We start from the raw sequence: 22,894 nt of genomic DNA, 5'->3' as shown, positions 1-22,894 counted from the left end.
TAAATGCACTGATTTGCCGCCATGTGATTGGCTGCTTAGAAATTAAGTGTTAACGAGCAGTTGGACAGGTGTACCTAAAAAAGTGGCCGGTGAGTGTAAATTGCTTGTGCATTGTGGGATTGTGCACTACACAAGCTAAAACTCCATGTTCACACACACACACACACACACGCACGCACGCACGCACGCACGCACGGTATCTGGTTTGGTAATTAATTAGAAGTAAAAATTGTTTTCCCTACTTCAAAGTACATTACACCAATGGCAGTTTTACACGAGACAATGTGTATCTAGCAATGATTACATTACACACCAGTGGACACATCAACTGCTAAAGGCACTGACGACAGCCTATCTTCTCCCAAAGCACTCTGAGGGCGAGCTGAGTATGTCATGCAGAATTAGATTTCCTGTCTCCGTACATACTAACCCATCCAAAATGATGGAACAATTTCATAATACTTACATGTCCTGTTGTGGGCAATTTCCCTCTTGTCCTCGCTGAAAGCGCTCAGAGGAAGAAGAATACGCAACTCTCTACTTGAATTTAAATGTAAGTGTAAAACTTACGCTACTGCATCCCATTAAATCTATTTTCTTTTATTCATTCTTTCTTATACAAGGATGATCCAGCAGTGAAATATTGCTTCTAAATGTACTAACTACTCTTGTTTAAATGTACAAAATGTATTGTTCATCAATATAACAGGTTTAAAGCCACCCATATAAAAAGCTCTCCCTTTTATATTTTCATATTTGGGAAGATTCTGTATTCTGAATGGCTTACAGTATAGAGTTAAAGTGATGTTTGAAATATCTGAAAACATTCGAAGACAAAACCATAGCTGTTTGTTTACCTTGCATCTTTATGCAGATATGAAGCTGGCTAAGTAGCTCACGGTAAATACTTTTTGTAGGAAATCAGCAGGTTAAACGACGTTCAATATATGATGTGTTTTTCAACATTATGGGCTTGTGTGAGTGGGTAGTCAAAATAATATGTGTGATGAGTCTGGCTCTCTGTTATCTGACCATCTTCTCATCAGATTACAGTCTCACCTTGTTTCAGTTATATGTCAAAACTATCGTCACCATCTGAATGACACATCGCCCCGACTGGGCTCACATACTGCTGTTATCGCTCAGTCAAGCACAGGACTTGCTGATGAACAGACAAACAGATCCCATGAGCTGTGAGCAGTAGAAAGCGGGGTAAAGGAGACTTAGCATGGAGCTGACAAACTTCACTTATAAGACAAGACATTACATGGGGTTACTGAGAGGGAAAAAAGAGGCTGGCGGGGAAAAGATGAAAAGATGAAAAGACGCTGGTGATTGTAACTGACTGATTAAGGTCAGAGGTGGGCTAGACACTGGGGACTTGTGACAGTGTGCATCTGAGGCGGTGCAACAACTTGCTTGTGAGGGAAATACCTTTCCTTTCATGCAAGGATAGAACTTAGTGTTTCAGGAGACCTACTGTGCCTGAGGCCTTAGGAGAACGCTTTCTACGCTTCTGGCCTCCAATGAGAAACCATCTGTTAAAGCACAATGATTTGCTTAAATCAACATAATGACCATCAGTAAGGCCTTAAGGGCTTTTATGTTGAGGCTGATCTAATATTCAGTGATAAAGAGGAACGATTAGGGAAGCTATTCCATTAGTTCTACAAGTATAGGTCCCACACACCCAGTAGGGGCAACCCCATAGCTTTAGGGTTACGATGACCACAATGTTGACAACAATGAACCGAAATGTCAGCAATTTCTCTCCTTCCCCAAACACTTTAAACCTACCCAGGAAAAGATTCCTTTTAATAGCTGACTATTACTGTCATCTACTGCCAACATCTATGTACAGAGCAAGATAGGATTATATGGATCATCCAACATTTATCAAAGTAAAAATTACATTTAAGAATGCTTTAAAGAGTTTGGAGTCAAAAAGTTCTTTGCTGAAAGTGAAGAAAAACAACAAATACCGAGTAACCTTGCACCTACTTACAGCGAAATGTAGGAGTAACCTTTAAGGGCAACTCTCAAGTGATCACATGTTTGATGAAGTGTATGCTCAGAGTGGTGATGTTATATCTGGAACAAATCATTGCTTTTGAACAACTCTTAAAGAGGAAAAAGTCAACTCAATCCAAAGTTGTTTAATTATTCCACTAAAAAAGCTTGTGGTACGTAGCGAACTTGTTGGGTGAAAACAGATGGCAAATAAAATGAATCCAAACTTTTTCTTGGTTTTTGAACCTCCGATAAATGCAATAAAATCCCATCCTATTAAATATTCAAATCTTTTGCAAATAGGTGGCTAAAAGTACCATCTTCTTAATTACACATACTGCTTCAGATAACATTTTGCACATCATGACCAATGATGTTTTACACAATCACTCCAAACCATTTCTCAAAAAATGTATGTGCACCACAGTCTCTGAACGGCAGTCATCTGTGGTCTAGGATATTTAGCTTTTAATTTTATACTAGTGAGTAAAGGATTTTTACATCCACACGCCTACGGCTAAAACCAAACAGCCAACAGTGGCTTCTTGTGTCCCAGTATTTCTCTTAACCTGCCTCTTCTTATCGGTCATAAGCCTGACCTGTATGCAAATGTGTGGCAAAAAATAGGTTTTAATAGCCTCTCAGTGGAGCATGTGTGGCTTAACTCAAGCTCCAAGAAGGGGCAGTTGCAACAGGGGATGGGAAGCGGAGGTATCGGCATATGTAGGAACTTAACAAACAAATAAGTTTGCTCACCTCGTTTTGCTGAGCTGAAGTTTCCCAAACACAAAGCAGAAAATACATTGTGCTTCAAGACGCACTTCACCTTAGCAAAACAGAATATTTTGCAGAGAAGATTGAAATGTGGTATGAGAGGTACGTGGAGAACGTTTTAAAGTCGTGCTGGCGGATGATGAGAGATGGAAGAAAGAGCGCTGGTGAGCAGTAATTAGTGTGAATCTGAAGTACACAGACTGACGGAAGAGTTTCGGTGCTAATCTCTTCCGCTGCACAGAGATGAGTTTAATGTTAAGTATGACACAGGATGTTCCCCTGAAGGTGCATGTGCTGTCAGAAACAACACTTCACATGAAAAGAATATTTTGTCATCTTTCTTCACTTTTAGTAATTCTTACCTCTCTATAGTCATCTTAATCACCTGTTGAAGTTGCAGCGTATGCCACTCTCTCCTCTCCTGTCCTCTCCCCTCCCCTCCCCTCCTCCCCTTTTTGTTCTCACCTGTCCCCTTCTTGCAGACGTACGGCAGGTTGTAGTTGCAGGGCACGTCATTCCATTTGCCGTTCTCATGAGCAATCATAACCACGCAGTCTTCTCCTCCAGCAAAGAAGTTGTCCGGCTGGTTTTCACGCCAGTTCTCATATTGCTGCAGACACACACAGAAAACAGACACACAGTTAGACAAACAGATGGATGTCTTTTTAAAACTCCAATTAAACTTCCTTTTGTTGGCACGAGGCACTAGTCACTGATCAAACCTCTACTTTTTTCACAAAAATCAATTATGCGCGGAACATTATTTTTCATGTTCTCCTTTTGCCGTTGTGATGTTTCTGCATGTAACAATGGATAATTAGAATAGTACTTTCAATGGTACAAAAAAAAATGCATCCTGTGCATGCTAAAGATCTGCGGTAATTATCAGTAGATTAAGCTGTATTGCAAATCAGACTGCTGTTCGGGATGTTTCCAGCTGCGATACTGAGCATCCAGATGTAAATAGTTTCTCTGGGGCTTTAAACTCCACTGGGATTGACAGCTGACTAAGTGACAAAACAGACACAGCTGGTCCCTCACCAGGTCCATCTTATCAGTCCACTGAAAGTCGTCCTCCACTGTCCGGTCATTTAACCCGATCCAGGTGTTGTCATGGCTTAGCCCTGAGTAGGAGGTAGCAGAGGAAATGAATGCAGAGACAGAAAACAAGCATGGACATCCAGTGTATAATTCTCTTTGATGCATTAGAAATGTATGCACTCATGGTGGTAACACATATTTAATGAAATTATGCATGATGTATGTATGCATTATCATATAAATGCCAAGACAATAACCCCCGATCATCATCAGGCTCGTCCAGAGTCACAGAAAACAGTATACTGTTTGCTTGGGTTGACCACTGCCCATGACTCGTAAACTAATCTTTGCTGGACTTTAGATGTACAATCATAAAGTGATCATTAATGTTACATATTGTGGTGAAGGTCCTGGTGCTGAACAGCAGCAGGCACAGGTGAGAGACCAACATTAATGAAGGTACACTGTGTCCGTCTCTGATGCACTGGTGATGAGTTTTTTTGTTTTTGTAAAAAGGACCACTAATGGTGGTTTGGGTTAATATAGTTTGTGTTTTTTTCTTTTTTTGGGGGGGGGGGGGCAGTTGTATAGGAATGGAATTTCAATCATGGTGTATCTGCTTAACATCATTACCAGGTCCATTAATCTTGCTAATGGCTCTGATCCCCTTATTGCAGGGGAGGGGACGTCCATTTTCATGGCAATTAAACACAATTTTTGGAAACTGTGTGCGTGTGAAAGAAAGATGGGTGCAAGATGGATGGCACTGTCCTGGCATCTTTCCTAGACAGAAAGTGTATCCAGTATTACTTGGGATGATAAGACATGTGGCGAAAGGCTGAGAGTGAGGAGATCAAGAAAAGGAGGAGGAGTGAGGAGATCAAGAAACATTTAATAGCATTTGCAAATAATTCAGGACAACATGTCTAAGATTCTATAGTAGGTGGGTGGACTTCACATGGCAACCATTGAATCTAACAATGAGAGTTATTTGACTGTCGTTCGTTTGTATTTTTTGACATACAAGGGTAGAAAAATCTGCCCATGGCATGTGACAAAAATCTTTCACGCAAAAATCTTAAATAAATCATTTTAAATTTATACTGGTCCTATTTAATCCGGTTTCAACATATTGACACAGAAATGCAGTTACCCCACCCACTGTGGGGAGTTTTCGACTGTTTCAAGACAAATCACATCCAAAGAAAGAATATGATAGTATATTAAACGTTCTGTCACAGACACTTATATCAGAGCCTATAGCACCTTTTCATTGCAACAAATGGTGATTAAACATTTATTTGGCTGAACAGACTCGGCTCCTGAGGGGATTTTTCAGTGGGGAGCGCAATAAACCCCTTCAAGGACTGTTCAGAGCAGAACCAGGCAGACATTTATCACTGAGTTACGGAATACACATAAGGCAAGAGCTGCCATGGCCAAGTATAGTAATATTAAGGCAGATGGGTAGATATCCATCAACTGCTAGTAAAAGCAGTGTGTATCAGGCAGGCAGGCAGACAGCAGAGAGATGGCTGAATTATAAAGGCCATGTAATTGGCCTCATTTATACGGTGGTGACTTGTTTAAATGTGATTGGTGGTGGAGAGTCGCCAGATATTTGAGTTATAGAGTAAGGAAGAGCCGCTGGTTCCATAAGTGTTTTTTAAATCATTTTACATTTTAAAGTTTTCCCTTACATTGTAAGCTTTCCTCGATATAGAAACACCTAGGCTTTAACGGTTTTATACATTCATGATGTGGGGATAAGTTCAAATTACTTCTACTTCGATTCTGGTAAATCATGTTATGTTACGGTGGAGGTTCTCGATGCTGCAATACCCATCAGCCTTAGCTGCTGTTATATAGATTAAAAAACAGAGGTGCAAGTCAAAAACTGTAGCAAAGTACTGTCAATGTCCCTAAAACTCAAAAAAAGTGCTGTCTTTGCTTGACTAACAGCGGCCAAGAGAATGATTGCAACCCGTTGGAAAACACCTCATGACTTGTCTATTCGTACTTGGACCCTTTCCTTTCTGGATGTCGTGTATACGGAGCCCTCCACGGATAGCATAGCTGGAGCCCCGGGAAGGACTTTGGACACTTGGCTCAGCATTGCTGGATCATTGAAGTCCATGCTATAGATTTGTGCTAAAGCCTTCTCACTTCTGTATGTGTGTGTGTTTGGTCCTCTTTGTTTTGTGCCGGTCTCCCTGTCAATACCTCTTGTTTGTTTGTTTGTGTGTTTGTGTGCGTCTGTTTTTTGTGTGTCTGTTTGTGAGCTGTGGGGATTGCGCCGTTGGGTTTTTGTTGTATCTCCCTCCTTCCTGTATTTCCTCTTTGTTTTGAAGTGGAAACATTTGATCACAAGGAAGGATTGTGGAAAAGGTGCACTGTGCCTTCTTTGGTGTGTGTAATGTACTTTCCTGTGTGTTGTCATCTGGACCAATGTTTTGCACTTTTGTTTGGCTGTAAATAAAAAATTTGGATCACAAAAACACTGTGGCAAATTGAAAGATCTCTAAAAAAAAATTGGTAGAGACGTGTTCCATGACATAGTCATGTTCCCCAAAGGATGAACTGTTATCACGTTGTTGATTCCCCTTACTTTTTACCCATCATCAGGTCAAAGTGTTATTTGTCCAATAATTTAGTTTAAAACCAAATACCTGAAAAAATATAAATAACATTCCCATGAGCCTCAGTTTGTAACTTGTGTTTAGTGGTAGTCATCAAATGTTAGCATGCTAAAACAAAGATGGCAAAAATAGTAAACGTCATACCTGCTAAACAACAATGTGTTAGCACAAGGGCGTAGGTTAAGTCTCAACAATTGGGGGAGGGGGTGGGGGGCACATTTTAACGGTGGGTCTGGGGGTTGTCTGCCATAAAATGTTTAGCGCAAACTCAAAATTTCCCGCATTTTGGTGAATTTTTATGACCAATTCATGGTGCAAATGTCTATGTTAAGGAAATTTTATATTCTTCTGTATTGTAACATCTCACGTATTTCAAGATGTTTTTTAGTAATCATGTACATCTCAACAACGAATCTGTTAGAGAATGAGACCTTGTTTAAGCCAGAAGCTCCCAAGTATAAAGTTAAATCACATCTTCGTTTTTCACAGCCTTGTTGTGTCTTTAACCCCACACACAGTTCTGTTTGTTTTTAACCTTTTTTGGTGAAGAGGTTGTCTTTTATATTATTTATAAAGAGGAAACAAATCTGCCTACTGTATATGTTAGCACTGTCATTGTGAGCATGTGGTCAACTAGAAGATTTGATTGATTTTAAGAAGATTGTTATGCCTATCAAGATGTGAAAGTGCTGCAACTAGCAGTTTAATAACATTAATGAGAATAAATAGGACTTACCTGTATAATGTTGGATTTCCTGCAGTGTAATCTTTTCACAAACATTTACTTAGGCTACACTGGCTGTGCCAAGTCTTTGTCCTAAACCTCCACCCACCTCTGATGAAGTTCTGCTCGGCCAGGCTGTGGATGCTGGCCAGGTGGCCGCTGTGCTCCCTGCAGTCTTTCTCGGCGTCCTCCCATGTGTGTCTCCGGCTGAAGTACCGGTAGCAGTGGCCGTGGAACTTCCTCCACGTGTGCTCGCAGCCCTCGGTGTCTGCAGGTGTACAGTGGGAATTGAGAAAACGAAGGGGGATGTAATTGAAAAAGACAGCGATTAGTCCATGGGAAATCCATATGGGAAGAGAAATGTGTTGTTTTTTTAAACGTTTAACACCCACAGCAGACAGATGCAAAAGAATAACAGCATTGCACAGGAACGGAGTAGGAGGATTTAGGACTAAGAGGAGGTTTATGACTATTATTTTGTCATATTTATTCTTGTATCGACACAGCAAATTTCTCCGCTCTTGCAGTAAACAACATCTATATATTGCCTCCCCCTCTTCCTCTTTCCCCCTTTCTTTTGTTCTTCAGTACTATCTTGCTCTAAGTGCCCTCTGTGACAACCCTCTCCATCTCCATCCCTCTTTGTGTCTTCTTCTCTTTGATTTGACTTTTAATCCACAGCAGAGGCAAGCTGGCGGTGAGACAGCTTAGACCAGTGAAAGGGTGTTTTAATCTATTCAAATGACAACAATCCTAAGAAATTGCTTCCAGTGCACAGTGCTAGCTTGGTAATTAAGCCCTGTCACAGCCCTGTCAGCACACCGATTCTCCCTCCCTGCTTCTTTCCCTTCATCTGTCTCATCTATCGGCCCTCATCTGTCTGGGGGTTAGCAGTGTGACTGTGGGCTGTACATGCCAAATGCGATGTGTGCGTGTGGCTTTCGGTTCCATGTTGGCTTGTTTATGTGTGAACAGCTGTGGGCGTGCAAATGTGTGTTAACTGGAATATGTGGAAATGTAGGAGTGGATGGGGTTCAGGCTCGATCTGTCAGCTAAGCCACCTCTGGTTTCCCCCTCATCCTCACCCACTCCCTACCTCCCTCTATCCCTGCAGTGTGGGGATCAGAAAAAAAGGCCTCAGCTTTTCCTCCAACAAATGTGAAGCGACATCAGTAAATTGCGTGGTGCAAATTGAGCCGTATGGGGCCATGTTTAGTATGCAGAGAGTTGCGGTTTTTGCCGTGAAAGGAAGAGGGTTGAGAGGAGAGGATTGCATTATGAAAGCCCTTCTAATATAAAATAAGGTCCTTGAAAACCCTAATACTGCATTGAGGGAGTAGATGCTTTTCATACGGTTAGGCTCTCCTTCATACACTTAGTTGTTCAGAGCTATTTGAGTGCAGAGACAACATGCACTGGGGTCACAGCAGGACTTCCTCCTCAGGAGGAGCTACATTTCGTCTCTTAAAGCGAGGTTTTACAAACTCACTGTACTCATTCTGGCTCAAATCAATGCATTTGCCAATTAAAACATATTCCTATATTTTGTTTTCGGCAGCTCAATGCATTCCTTCACTTACAAGGTGTACACAAATGCGGCCAGTAAGTGTAAAAGTACCAAAAGCGCTAACTGACAGTGAGCAATGGTGTTGAGCATCACCAACACAGTTCCAACACGCAAAATATACTTGCAACTTGTGCTCAGAAGGTAGTTTCTTTGAGAGAGAGAGAGAGAGAGAGAGAGAGAGAGAGAGAGAGAGAGAGAGAGAGAGAGAGAGAGAGAGAGAGAGAGAGAGAGAGAGAGAGAGCGCAATAAAGAATGAAGATATTAATGTTTGCATATATCTGGAAGATTTATGGAGGAGACTGTCCAGTTTTGATCACTCTCTGATGCTGTGTTGCGATTCACCACCGTTTGAAATCCATCATCCATCCGCTGCCCTGTCTGTTATACATTCACTCAGTCCCATAAACTAGGTCTGATGGATTTGGAGTCCTACATAAAAAAGAAGCCTGTTCCCACTGTAACAGTGAGTCACAGGTGTGGTTAAGTAACAAACCTCAAATTTTTTGATTTTGGTAAAATTGGGGACTGAACTGTGTCGAAAACGGAAGTACGGAAAGCTTTACTTGTTGTTTGATCAGATACTTAAGTGATTCAAATATAATTATACAGGCAACATGTGCTTTGGTAAAACTTTTTTTAGATTTCACAAAGTAAGGTGTCCAATAAGTATTCTTGTGGTATCTGACCCGAAACGTGGGTAATGTACTTTCACATTAGTATTACAAAATGCTAAATCATAGTGAGCCCTAGTAAAGCAAATTGCGTTTGACTGGGCTCAATCACTAATGGCTTACTCACATCAACTTCAAAAAGACGGCTTCTGCTCTCTCACGTTTCTCTAAAAATGAAATGAACTTCATCCCACCACAGACATTTTGAGAATATAAATCCATGTCCGTCATATCACTAAACCCAATTTACTACTTACAAATATTACAAGACCAAAATCTGTCATACACACAAACTACAGTAGTGAATCACCACCTTAGTGTTTTACTTTTGTACTGTAGTATTTCTAAGGTACTCCTTTTAGCACATGCATGTTCTCTGAAATAACGAGCTCTTGATGATGTGTCTTGATGAGTTCTCATGTTCTTTCTCTGTGCCAGACAAGAATTTTGTTTCTTTGGCCAAAACATAAGTTTGGTGCTGAGTTCCTCTTACTACTATTTACTGAACTACTTACTACTCACTGAATCTTGTGTCTTCTGAGCAGTGATGTCAGCTCTGATAATTATTGTAAATGTGGAGAATTGCTTCATTGCTTTGCCTGCTCAAGTTTCTCCTGGTGGTCTGGGGATTGAATCTAATTCCTTCGAAACACGTTAAAGACATGAAAGCCAATTAGCCACTTCCACCTTTCCCACCTCCTTTGGGTGGCTCAGGGGCGCCTTGGTTAGCCCTGTTGCCTAAATCGCAAGATGGGCCTGGTTTTAACTTCCCGTTTGTAATAGATCTCCTTTCACAATGCACAGTGGGAACGCTTACATACTCATACTTCTGAATATAATGTAATTCTATCATGCTTGGGTTAGTCTGGCTCAACGGATGTACATAACTGGGGCAAAGCCTGACATTGAGGTCCCTTCCTTTATCCTACTGGATCTCAGCAATCCATTTTGCAAGGGCATGGCCGCCAATCGGGACGGTTGGGAGTGTTTTTCCCCCCTTATTCCAGAATATATAAGGGGTGTAGCCAGCGCTTTGGAGAGAGGTCTGGGAATGCCAGACTATACCTGGGTCAACTCAGTCACTTGATAGAAAGAACAGTTTAGTAACGATGGTCTGATTTAAACTTTTCTATTGCTTGAAAATGAATGAAACCTCTTTTACACAAGAGCTCAGCTGACACTAGGGAACTCTTGTTAGCTTAAAAAGGATTTTAAATTGTTGGAGATTGTGGATAAAAAAAAAGGGCTTTTTGTGCCTTTCAGGTTAGGACTGGGTCAAATAGATTCTCAAGAATACCATTGTCGACATTGATAATCTTACCTGTTATCTGTAAAAGATCTTTTTTTTTGACTACATGTAACAGTAAAATTCATGACATCCAGTATAATGTTAGGCCTTTGGAAGAACAAAAACAGCCCGTCACTATTCAGGAAGCCCTTTAACTATCCATAAACCAAGCTGTCTGTCTTTTACTGAGCCTTGTTATATCCACAGTTAGATTTCTGCTTTATTAATTAATTGATTATTTCCCAAACTGATTAATTTTGCATTATGTAGATGATGCAGCCTACAGACCTAATTAGACAATATGGAAATGTGCTGTTAATGTTACCCCACTAAGGGACTGGTGACCAGTGCGGGTTGTTTCCCCTATGTTTTTTTTCCAATATGTAGAATATTTTAGGACCATTTTAGTTATGTATTAAATTCTACTTACATTAAAAGGAACAAACTGGACATCTTTGGAATTGTTGGAAATGTCTCACAGCTTCACAGGAGGCTGCCTGTGTTAGAGTCAGCATTTGTGTAGCACAGGCCGTGTGCTTCTGAACAGAGAGCAGTAAATTAGCATTAGAACCCTGTTACTACTGTTATCTCTGGTCGTATGGGAACTATAAATCAGTCACTGCTGATGTAATTTTCTCTGCTGACGGCTAACTTATACACTCCTTCATCTGACCTGGAAGCTAGCTGCTCAGAAATGTTTGCCCACCTGGCAGCTGGTACATTGTATTTGCATTGGGAGTGGGTCCAGTTTGGCGGATGAAGGTGGGCGATGGGTATTATCTACAGCAACAGGGACGGGAGAGTTAGGGTAGAAACAAAAATAGACAAACATATACACACATCTATTAATGAAACATACTTCACTGAATCACACATTGACTGCAGTGAGTCTGTACTGTACGTGTATAAGGCCGGTGCTGGCCATATCAAGCCTTTCAAAACAGGAACTACAAACTAAACACACACAAATGCAGATTTGCTGTGATTTCTACTAGGGATTTACATAAGCATACACAATGATTTGACATCCAAGGAAGACAGTAAACTTAAGTGCATTAAACACTGTAAGATGCAAAGTGGGAGGACAGAAAAGAGAGAGACAGAATAAGGAAGTAATAGAGTCACATAAACTGAAAGAGAGAGAGAGACAGAGAGAAAGAAAAGCAGAGATAAAAAGTAAACAGGCATGTTTTCTCCCCCTCAGATCTTCAACCCGGTCTCTGCTGATTTCTTCTCCCACTCGCTGACAGTTAGGCTCAAAGCCCAACATCACATCAACTTCTTCAAATATTTAGACATTACTCAAGTCGTCTTCTTTCTCCCGTTTTTCCCTCTGCCAGGCGTAGAGAGAGGCAGGGGGTATGTTTCAGCGATTAATATTCCCACAGACTTTAGTGAACGGCAGTTAGGAAATAAAAGGCCATACACTTCCAGCTGACTGATTGGCTCATTTATCCACATCACCAAGTGATATTTCTACTGCTCGGCTTTTTCAGATCCCTGAATGATGAAACGGGTGTGTTTGCATATGTGTGTGTGCTGCCATTATGCCTCCTCCCTGTGTGACTCTTTGAAGGCTGACAGCTTAGCGTGCCATTTGCAAGAGGGCAGATAATAGCGGTCCACAGAGAGAGGACGTAAGTGAGAGAGAGAGAGAAACAGAGCGAGTAAGATGAGAGAGAATCTGCCGATAGCCAGCGACAAAAGGTGAGAATGTGAGAGTGGTTGTAGAATTACTAATGGTTGATACGAGTGCAGTGTTGAGTAATGGAACATCTTAATAGTTTGATTCTCACAATTAGGAATAATGGATGTTACAGTAAAACAGCTCCAGAGCGCAACAGGAATGACTGATGCCAGTATGCATCGTTAGCCCGTAGACGTGTCTTTGCTCATTGAGGATGCTGATGGAGGAGGCTGAGGTAAAAGTGAGGGCAGCACAGGCCCTTACATTAACAAGACAAAATCCAGTTAATTCAAATGGACACAGTGGGGACAGCACACCCAATCAACAGATTTGTATATTCCATTGTCTGAATCCATATTATTCTAAAAAAAAGTGACAGCAAGTGCCAAGCAGCCTTGCACCTGAAATGGTGAAATTCCAGGCCTGCACACAGGTGAACCTGTTTGTCAGGCATGAGAACAACTTACTCGTTACAGTTATGTGATTGCCTTTTTCAGTAACCAGCATCTTGACATTCAGTTATTACATTGCAGTTACTAATCCCAGTAATGCTCTGTTATTTTGACAGTTTTGGGGTTGACTTCTTTGCAATTACAATTAGCGAATAAAAGTTTCAATAGTTGTTTTTCAAACACATTGATTCTTGCAACATTTGCGGCCACTGTTAGTTTGCTGGTCTGAATGAATGGTGAGAATCAGACAGTATAATACCACACAGGAGCAGAAACTTTGGTAAGCAGAGACCAAAAACTAGAACAAGGTTTCTGTGGTTGAAATGCATGTTCAGTTTCTATGTTCTGAAAATGGTTGCTGGAAAACATCCTGTGGTGGAAATAATAGTGGGATGACAGTAAATGAAAGACAAAAGAAAGCACAATAGTATGAGCCAGGCTTCATAACTCTGATGGATTTGTATACCAAAAAGAGGAGGTAAAGTGGCCGGGTTAGCTCAGTTGGTGGAGCGGGCGCACACACATCTGTTTCCCCTTACCTGTCTTCACCTGTCCTGTGAAAATAAAGGCCTACAAATGCCCAAAAAAGAACAAAATTAAAATAAAATAACAAAGGTAAAGGAACGTGCTAAACCTCGAGCACAGCTCAAAGTAGTGTTTCACATTGCTCAGAAACCTTCATTAATGCACAGCAGAGGAACACAGACTCTCCTCTCCCTCTATCTCTTTTCATCTATTGTAACACCTACTCTGAGGCCTCCTCTCTCTTTTGTTCTGGGTTTTTTTCTTTTCTGCCTGAAATTCCTTCCACTCAGGAGAGGATAATGACAGTTGCTTCAGGAACATTGTCTAATTAAGTACCCAAAATGAGAATAAATTACCCCCATGATCGCTCCAGCTCTCCTGTTAGGATGGAGAATCCCTCAGTGTCAAACACATAACATATAGAGTGAGTGTGATGCCTTGCTGGTATTCCATTTGAAAACCCTCTTAAGTTCAAGTTCAAGTTACTTTATTTGTACCCAGAGGTCGATTTTGTTTGCAGTGGAGTCCCCAGACACACATACAAAAAGAGGCACATATCACCTATCATTCAACTCTGCCAGGCTAAAACAAAATTTCCTGAGTATATTTGTCTTTGTGTACCTGTCTGTATGTGTGTGTGTGTGTGTGTGTGTTTCTCTCTTCAGAAGTCTTGGCACGTGTCCCTATATCGACATGGTATTATAACACATGAATCTTCATTAGCATTATTAGCCTCTAAAGACCCCGAGGATGCACAAAAATTAATCTCAAGCTGCGCTTCTGCTGAGTCGGCAGTTTAGACGGCGGCAGCACAGTCGGGGACAGAGCAGAGAAGCACCACAGCAAAGTCGGCAAGCTCAGATTCCTTTCTCCTCAGCCTCTCTGTCAAGTCTGAAAGAAGACGCTGAGTCACAAAACCACCCACTCCACGAACAATGATATAAAAAATAAACAACATAAACAAATAACTAGGGACTATTGAACATCAAACTGCCTCTTGTAGATCACAGCCTCACTGTTCAGTGTCCTGTGGCTGAACAACAGAGCGTAGACAAGGGATAAGACAGGACTGACATTTCTAATTGACCAATGAACACCTCTATACTAGAAGCAATAGCAAGAGAAGGGTGAAGTGACTGAAACTGTATTTCAAGCCAAAGTCCCATACAAAAGGACAGACGGTTAAAAATGGTTAACAAAATTTTGTATATCTGTGTACTTTGAAAAATGCACAATTACCTGAAATGTATTATTTCAAATCGGTGTTAAATGGGATTATGAAATCCTAACTTCTCTTTGTTCAATCACTACATCTTCCGCCCCTACGGACTTGAAACCAACTTTTTTTAATTGTTTTTTTCCAGACAGGACTGTCAGTACAGGACAAACAGGACATTTCTGTAACATTTTGAAACCAACAGATAAAAAGCTCCTTTTTTTTCAATTCAATGCCAAAATTGTCACGTTCTACACTACATATGTCAACTAGAATGTTGGACCCTGAAGCTAATCCACAAAAGAAAAAGTATAAAAATTCATGCAGTAGAACCAGAAATTAATCTTTTTTGTATTACGCTTTCTTCTTCCTTTTATTATCCACATTACAACACGGCCACCAACAGTTTGGATTTTTGAGAGTGTTGGGCTATTAGCGGCTAATTTAAACTTCAGCCAAAAGCCTCAATCCGAGATGAGGAGCGGACCGCAGCGGTCTGGTGAGCTCGCTTCTTTCCAACTCCACGCCTCCAGATTCTTTCCTTTTTTAAACTTGAGATATTGAGCCCCAACTGACGCTAACTTAAGTGACATCCCTTGAGGACAATTATCAGACTTGAATTTAGAGCCACAAAGGGCTTTTTACTTAGGGGAATTGGGGTTCACCAGAGGCCCCACGATATAATATTATCACAACACTTATGTCACAACACAATAGTATTGCAATTTTAAAAATATTGCGATAGTCTTGCAATTTACTCTTATATTGCAATTTAATTTTTTGCCAACTTCAAATTATGACCTCAAAACTTTGTACACGTCTTTTTTATCTAAAAAATTGAATTTCTCCTGCTGACTTCACCAGAAACAAAACCTCAACTGCACCACCTAGTAGACTGAAAAAAGGCAATTGATTTTACCATTCTAGCACCAAAAAGTTAAATAGTCATGTGTAATTTACTTAGTAAAAGATCGATACTTGGCATCAGTGTATTGATACAGTATTACCACGGAAAATATTGTGATGCTATGCTGTATCGTTTTCCCCCCCACATTTACACATATTTTCTCTGTCCTCCTCATGACGGAGGTTGGCAATTTCAGCCTTAAAATCTTCCATGGAAGCTTGGCGGGACAGCTGTAGCTCACACCTTAGTGTATGTGGAGTGAATGGGATCTCCTTCGCCATTTTGTGACTTCCTGCTGTTATCGCACTGCTTTCTGTTGCTCTTAAATGCTCACTTGTATTCATAATACGGCTGCATATCTTTCATCCTCGTTCAGTAGTTAAAATAGTTTCAAGGTATGTATTCAAATCATGATTAAAGCCAGAGTAGAGTCAGTATTTGAAAAAAATATTCAGGAACCACGGGACTTCGGTCTACTCCATTACGGGTTGCTACCGGAAGTCTTCCTTAAAAACTTTGGATTTGTAAAATTAGCACTTTTTTCCTTTAAGGTAGACAAAAATCGTGGATACAGCAAATAAACTATGTTTGAGACATGGTTAGGGTTAGGCAACATAAAACACTAAGGTAAGGTTGATTAAATGTTGTGGTTATGGTTAGTAAAAAAGGGGTTGATTGCAGGTCTGTGAGGGGATGCTAACTCCATTCTCCTGTCAGAATTCTCCTCCTACATTAAAGATACACTTCACATCATGCATAAGTACTGCACATTGCTATTGGACCTAAACTGTGAATTGTGGAAGTAAATCCTTGGGATGAGCTGTTAAAACCAGAGGATATTCATTCAACAAGATTCAATTCAATCATACTTTACCCCTAGTGACTCTACATTACAGTTGAATTACTTTCACTGTAAGAAAACATGTAAGAGAAAAAGGCAGAACATGAGGTCAGAATAAAAAGGGCACAGAGATGGAGTGATGGAGCAACTGCATGTGGATTTTTCACAGCTACCGGGGCATGTAGCAATTTTTTTCCCAAAAGCCAAATAAAAAAGAAAATGTTACTGATTTGACGCGTGGAAGCAGGGCAAGGAACAGAGGCTTTGGAGCTGAAGATGAAGTGCTGGCTTTGCCTGTGAAACACATTCCTCACATATAACCACGCAGTAGCCAAATACCTAGGGAATAATTAGCTACACAATCCTTAAAACGCAAGCTCTCTGTTTCCAATTTGTAGATTATTAGTTCTGTTAGGAAACAGAGGAAGAGAGAGAGGAGTATTGTTTTGTTAGGCTTGTTGTTTTGTAACTACAAGTTATTTTACAGCACTGCGGGTTACTGCTTGGAGTCGGAAGTGTTTGAATACCATCTAAGCTGCTGGTTGAATTAACAGAGGGAAAAAATCTTTTGAAAAACTGAAGGGTTCAAGGGTAGGTAGACCGAGTATTGTTTGTGTGTGGTTGTGTGTGTGTATGTGGCACACAGTAATGTATCAGTAAGCCACAAAAGTAGAAAAGACACAGAGCAAATGGGAAATTAAGTGTTTTTGTTTGTGCTTTTGTGCTTCTATTTTTGTAGACAAGACAAAAGTGAGTTTTAGACCCTGACCAGTGAGGACCTTTTGGGAAGGTGAGGACATTTTGTGGAGGTTCCTCACATCGTCATAAGGCTTCTGATAGAGTTAAGACTTTTTGGGTAAGACGTGTATAGTTGTGATGGCTAGAGAATGAATTACGTCAATGAGGGTCCTCACAAGTAAAAAAACGTATGTGAATCTGTTGCTGTGTGAAGGTCTGTTAGCGGAAAGATCTCTGACTTTGCAGCTCTAACAAATGTTAAAGCATCACACAAACTTCCACATGCACACATTCACTGCCAAACAGCAGATGCAGGCTGTACAGACACACTCGCATAGCGAGACACACACACAAACACTCACACTGAGTGACGAAACCTCCTGCGGTGCAGCAGAGATGAGAGGCACAAAAAGATGCAAGTAGTGCAGGGAGTGACAGCAGAGCGATAGGGAGAGAAAGGCAACATGAGACGGCGGTGTGTACAGTAGTGGAATAGCAAAGTAACGCATCCACACTCTTGCACATTGCACATTATGTAGTTTTTCTCCCTAGAACGAATGAAGGAAGCCAATCGCGGAGTGAACGATGAATAAAAAGACTGGGGGAAAGGAGCTGATGAGAAGAAACCAGCTAATGCTTTCTCTGCCACTTTTCACTTCAGTCAGTCAGGCTTAGAGAGACTCGCTTCCTGCCTTCACTGATTAGGCAGCGGACCAAAAAAACAGCAGGACGCACTCAGTCTTAGTGCTGGGATAAGAAGAGAGTGAAACAACTGGCTGATGTCTCCTTTAATCTAATCCCATCAGCCTTTTCTTTTCAACATTCATTACTGATACTCAACTGATGAAAAAATAACTGCAGGAGGAGGGATTTGGTTGTTTCACACAGCTACAACTACAGTGACGATTATTAAATAATATGAAAAATGCTGAAAACGTAAAGGAGAATTCCGCTCAATTCCAACATGTAGCTCTTTTGTCTGTAAGTGTGGAGGTCTGTCAGTAGAGAGGAAAATGAAACCAATCGGTGCGGCCTACACCATGTTATCCTCCTGCTAGAGTTAGCACGCAACAGGCTTAAACAGGGCAAGTTTTAAACATGTTTTTAGCCTCTTAACATGTTCAAAATGTCATTTAAAGTGCCTACCCAGGTGAAGTGATTCCTTCCAAGGGAACACAGTGAATCTGCTGTAAATGTGTATGAAATGCATAAAAAAGTTGTGCTAATTCAGATGGGTTTAGATCCAGTGTTGAAACGGGGCTTAGGGACCGTCTACAAACTACAACAAAAAACTAGCAGGGTACAAGTTATAATTAAGGTAAGTTTGAAGACACTACCTTATTTAATCATTAAATTGATAGCCTACGTACATTTTAGTTTTATCTCTTTACTGAGATTGTAGACGGTCCCTAAGCTCTCTAACTGCTGTATCAACACAGGAACTAAACCCAGCTGAATTAGCAAAACTTAAAGGTTTATAAGTTTATAACTTGTTTACACCCGGTTTAAGCCTATTGGGTGCCAACTATAGCAACAAAAACAAAAACTTGTGTAATGTAAGTATAATTGTAAAATTTGTAGAATAACAAGCCATTTCCTTGTATATCTCAGCACATTTGCTGAAGGACTTCAGCTCTGTCAAATTACAATGATTGACTCTCAGATGGGATCACCATGGTAACAGGACACAGGGAGCCAGCAGCGGACTGGATCTACCCAGCACGCAGGGCTGTTAGCTTATGAGTCAAAGCATACACCTGAACATGCACAAACACACACTCACATTCAAGAAGACACAGCAAATGAGACGGAGAGAACCGGACCACTTTAGTGAGACAGGGACCAATTGGATGACATTTAAATGGATGGAAGCCACGGCGGAACGAATGTGTTCATTTTCAGCGTTCAGGCCCCCCCTCTGGATATCAAACTGAGCTCACGACAAAATGGCAGCGCTACGCCTGTTGCGAATTGCACTTTTCACAGCTGAATCCTGCTTTTTTGGTGAAGTCGGAGCAATGAGGGATAAAAGCAACAGACAGACAGAGACTTTAGATCTACACAATCAGACCTGCTGTTCCCAATCAGGCATTAAGGCAGCAGCGCAGCAGGAGAGGAAAAGTACGCGCTGCGTGTCAAATGAGAGGCACACTCTGGGGATCGGTGTGTGTTTGGGAAGGAGCGGAGGGAAAAACACACTTTTTAGAATGTACATGCAATACTGAAGGTTGGTAAAATCAAACCTTGTGATAATCGATCAATCAACACTTTAATGATTTGCACATTTAAGGTGAAGTTTAAAGCTGCCTGAAACACAGTCCAACACAGCACCACAAACACACTATATACTGTGTAACCTCTGTGGCTTTAAAAACACAAATTGTTTTGTTTATGTATGATTTGCACCTTAGTAGAGACATGCATCTTAAAGAGGCATCAATGAAAAGAATAATTTGGAAGCTCTGTTAGAGCCTGTCAAACCTACTGCAGCTTCTACAGCATTCAAAAATGTCCTGCTTTGGTCTCCTGCTTCTGTCTGGCTTTGCTCTGTCCTCTCTCTATCGATTGCTCTGCCCTCAGCCACATCAGACCACAGCAAAGCAGTAAAAAGCAGAGAGGAGACACTGGAAGCCAGACATATAAAAAAGACAGGCATTTAAAGTTAAAAATCTACTAAAAGTTAAGATCAAAGGTCACGCTACACCAGTAGAATCTGGCTTGGTTAAATACAATTCAGAGCAGTCCAGTAATTCTCCCGTTCTCTCACAATTCTCCTAAAAATGTATCCTTTGCTAAAATCTCATGCTCTCTTTATCTCTCCTATGTCTTTAATTTTATTCTCATGTGTTTTTGTGCTATTTTAAATCTTGTGTTTTAAGAGATGATGGATTAGCAGTTTTCAGTCAATGCATTGCTAGTTAGTTAGAACTCCAAACATTTATTTATTGTCCATTTTATTGCTGCATTCACATATTCTTAGTATATAAGTGTGTTTTTATGTCCTGTATCAGTGATCTCAGTATTCATTTTTATTATGAAAAAAAAAAAAGCTACAAAAAAAAATCTGATTACAAAAATATAATAAGTCTTTTAATAATAAAAATACTTTTTTCCGCAATGCTCTTCAACCATTTAATCAGACATTTTGGCAAACAATAGGACGCTCATGTGCACTTCTCTTTATTTCTGCCAAATGCCAATGTCACAACCCTTGTTTACTTAAAAAAATTAAAGTCCAGGTGCAAATAGTTTTAAACAAATCAACTCCTTTAAAAGAAATCTAGGTATTTTACTTTTCATTTAAATTATCAAAAACCCAAATTATCAACCCTAATGTAAACAACAGCTGTTGGTTTTCCTCAACTTTGTTTTCTACAGACATGTCAGACATGTTTTAATGTAACGTACAGTCTGTGGAACAGCCTCCTCTGTGGGCCGCTTCTCACAGGGGAATTCCAGTAATGAGAGAGAACACCAGCTGGACAAGATGTCCTGTATAAACCTGATAGATTATTCCAAAGGGCTTCCCTCTCCATCATCCACCTCTTTGTCTATATCCAAAATCCTCTTCCTCCCACCTCCACTACCACATTCTCATCAACTCCATCTTCCTCAACCTAGTTGTTTTCCCTTCACCTCTTCCCACATCCTGCTCTTCTAGCATTATTTTACTCCGCTGTGCCTCATATACCTTTCCCGTCCCTTCCCCCTCTGTATCTTCATTCTTCTACCTCCGCCTTCTTTGTCTCAACATTCTCTGCCCTCACTGCTTTGTGTTCATTCTTTATACATTTTTGCCATCTCCTCCTACTACTCTGTCTTTTTATCCATGCTCCATCCATCTACTTCTCCCCATCCTTTTCTTCCTCCTCCTCCGCTCTCTGCTTCCACAAAACACACACTCCTTTGTTGGGTGAAATGTGAAAGCAGAGTTTTTGTCCACATTGTTACCTTTCTCACAAGTAGCCCCTCCGTAGCTGGGCAGACAAAGACACACAAAGGAGTTGATCTCATCGATGCAGGTTCCTCCATTCTGGCATGGATTGGACTGGCAGTCATCAATATCTAGAGAAAGAAAGAAGGAGAGAGAGTCAGATTAGATGCAAACACACACACACACACACACACACAAAGCACTTTCCAAACATCTCCTTTTTAAGCTACCTGCAACAGCGTTTTACTGCACAAACCCCTGAGAGATCAAACTTTTTGGGAGAGATTAGAGGTGTTTCTGGGAAAGTTATAATTAAAGTGAATTGATTGAACTTCATCAGAGAGTGGTTTGGGATGCACTGTAGCGCATAATGCTAATTGCAATGTGTTTGCAAGACGTGCTGCAGATCTGCAGGAGCGAGGGAGAGTCCTGAGTTAGGTGTAAGGCAGAAGGAGAGAGAAACGTGGAGATTAGAGGGAGGAAGACATTCAGAGGGATGAGCTTCCGATTTTTCACAATAACACTGTTGATGCACAAAACTGTCTTGCTAGTAGCTATTTACTGTGTGTAAATCAATATAAAAACAACATTTTTGACATATGCTATGCAGCATCTCTATGTGCAATGTCAAAAACAAGTCTAAATACTTGTACATAATGCACACACACACACACACACACACACACACACAGCAGAGGTGTAGCTGGGGTGAGAGTTCTCATTCTGTTGAAGAGGTGGTAACTGTATTTCTCTGGCTGATCTGGGCCTGGGGGCAAAATCATTAAAATTGCAGCTGGTACCCCACAATCCACTGCAATCACAACAACCACGTGAGTCCCTGGGGCAAGAGGTCATGGAAGTGGAAGTGAACGCAGAGGGGGGAGGCAGAAGAAAGTCTGAAGAGTGGGGAAAGTTGTTGGGACAAAGAGATGCTCAAAAACAGAGAATGAAGGAGAGGTAATGAAAACAAGTGGAGAGGTGAAGTGATGCCACGACTTTGGGAAGTTGGCAAGTTTCAGGGTTGGATTACAGGGGCTTTGCAGGCAGACAGCGTTTGCGGCAGAAGAGTCTGTTTGGATAAAACAGCATGACAGCTTCATTGTGTGTTCCCCCGCTTTCGGCTGGCTGATATTAAAGGCTGAATTTGATGAAGCAGGTAGAGACCAAGCCAGAGGAGTGAGAATGAGATGGCATTTGTGTTGGTTTAGTATATTGTCGTATATCCATCTACATGGGGTGGAATAATAAAATATAGAGAAATGAAATAACACACCAGATATAGGAAGAAAGTCACACATATCCAAATCCTTGATTACTTTTTAGCTTTGAAAAGTGCAGTACTTTAAATATTGAAATACTAAGAAAATTGGTTGTGGTTGAGCAATAATGGTTGGGGTAGCACTGCTAGCTGCAAGCTTATAACGGCAATAGTGCAGCCACTGGAAAGATAATTGCTGCTGTGGCCAGACCGACAAAACAAAGAACAGAGTTTGGATTAAAGCATACACAGAGGGAGAGTGATTTTATTCTCTGATCAGGACGCTATTACTCCACTACACCATTATATAGCAAGTATTTGTCTCCTGCTATATTAATGATCTGAATGTCATGTACAGGACATTTAAATTGCACTCCACTGATCTTAAACATGAAGCTAAGTTTACATAGAGTACTACTCAGCCTGAAAAAACGAACATCACAATGCCTTCAGTGGCTCTGGAGAGAGATTTTCAAACTATAAAAACCCTGATGATGTCACAGTGACGTCATCAGGGTTATCTCAGACAGAGACTGATAGGAGGCTCGTTCAAGATGAACTGCGCCTCGCCTGTAAAGTGGACGAGAGCAGTTGGCAGCAGCCGGGGGCGGGGACAAAAAGC

General features: G+C 40.9%; 1 protein-coding gene across 2 annotated transcripts in view; it reads right to left on the bottom strand.

Annotated features, from left to right (window-relative positions):
- Window positions 1-22,894, bottom strand: part of ncanb (neurocan b) — a 137,511-nt gene that overhangs the window by 7,279 nt on the left and 107,338 nt on the right. For both annotated transcript variants that reach the window (XM_034881613.1, XM_034881614.1), the window contains exons 11-14: window positions 21,032-21,145; window positions 7,298-7,456; window positions 3,826-3,908; window positions 3,250-3,394 (exon numbers count right to left, since the gene is read on the bottom strand). In XM_034881613.1, coding sequence (XP_034737504.1) covers window positions 3,250-3,394; window positions 3,826-3,908; window positions 7,298-7,456; window positions 21,032-21,145 — 501 coding nt within the window. The remainder of the gene's footprint in view (window positions 1-3,249; window positions 3,395-3,825; window positions 3,909-7,297; window positions 7,457-21,031; window positions 21,146-22,894) is intronic.

The sequence above is a fragment of the Etheostoma cragini genome, chromosome 9, assembly GCF_013103735.1.
Source record: "Etheostoma cragini isolate CJK2018 chromosome 9, CSU_Ecrag_1.0, whole genome shotgun sequence".
Taxonomy (NCBI): domain Eukaryota; kingdom Metazoa; phylum Chordata; class Actinopteri; order Perciformes; family Percidae; genus Etheostoma; species Etheostoma cragini.
Note: the sequence above shows the minus strand (reverse complement) of the source record. Positions and strands in the feature narration are given on the sequence as shown.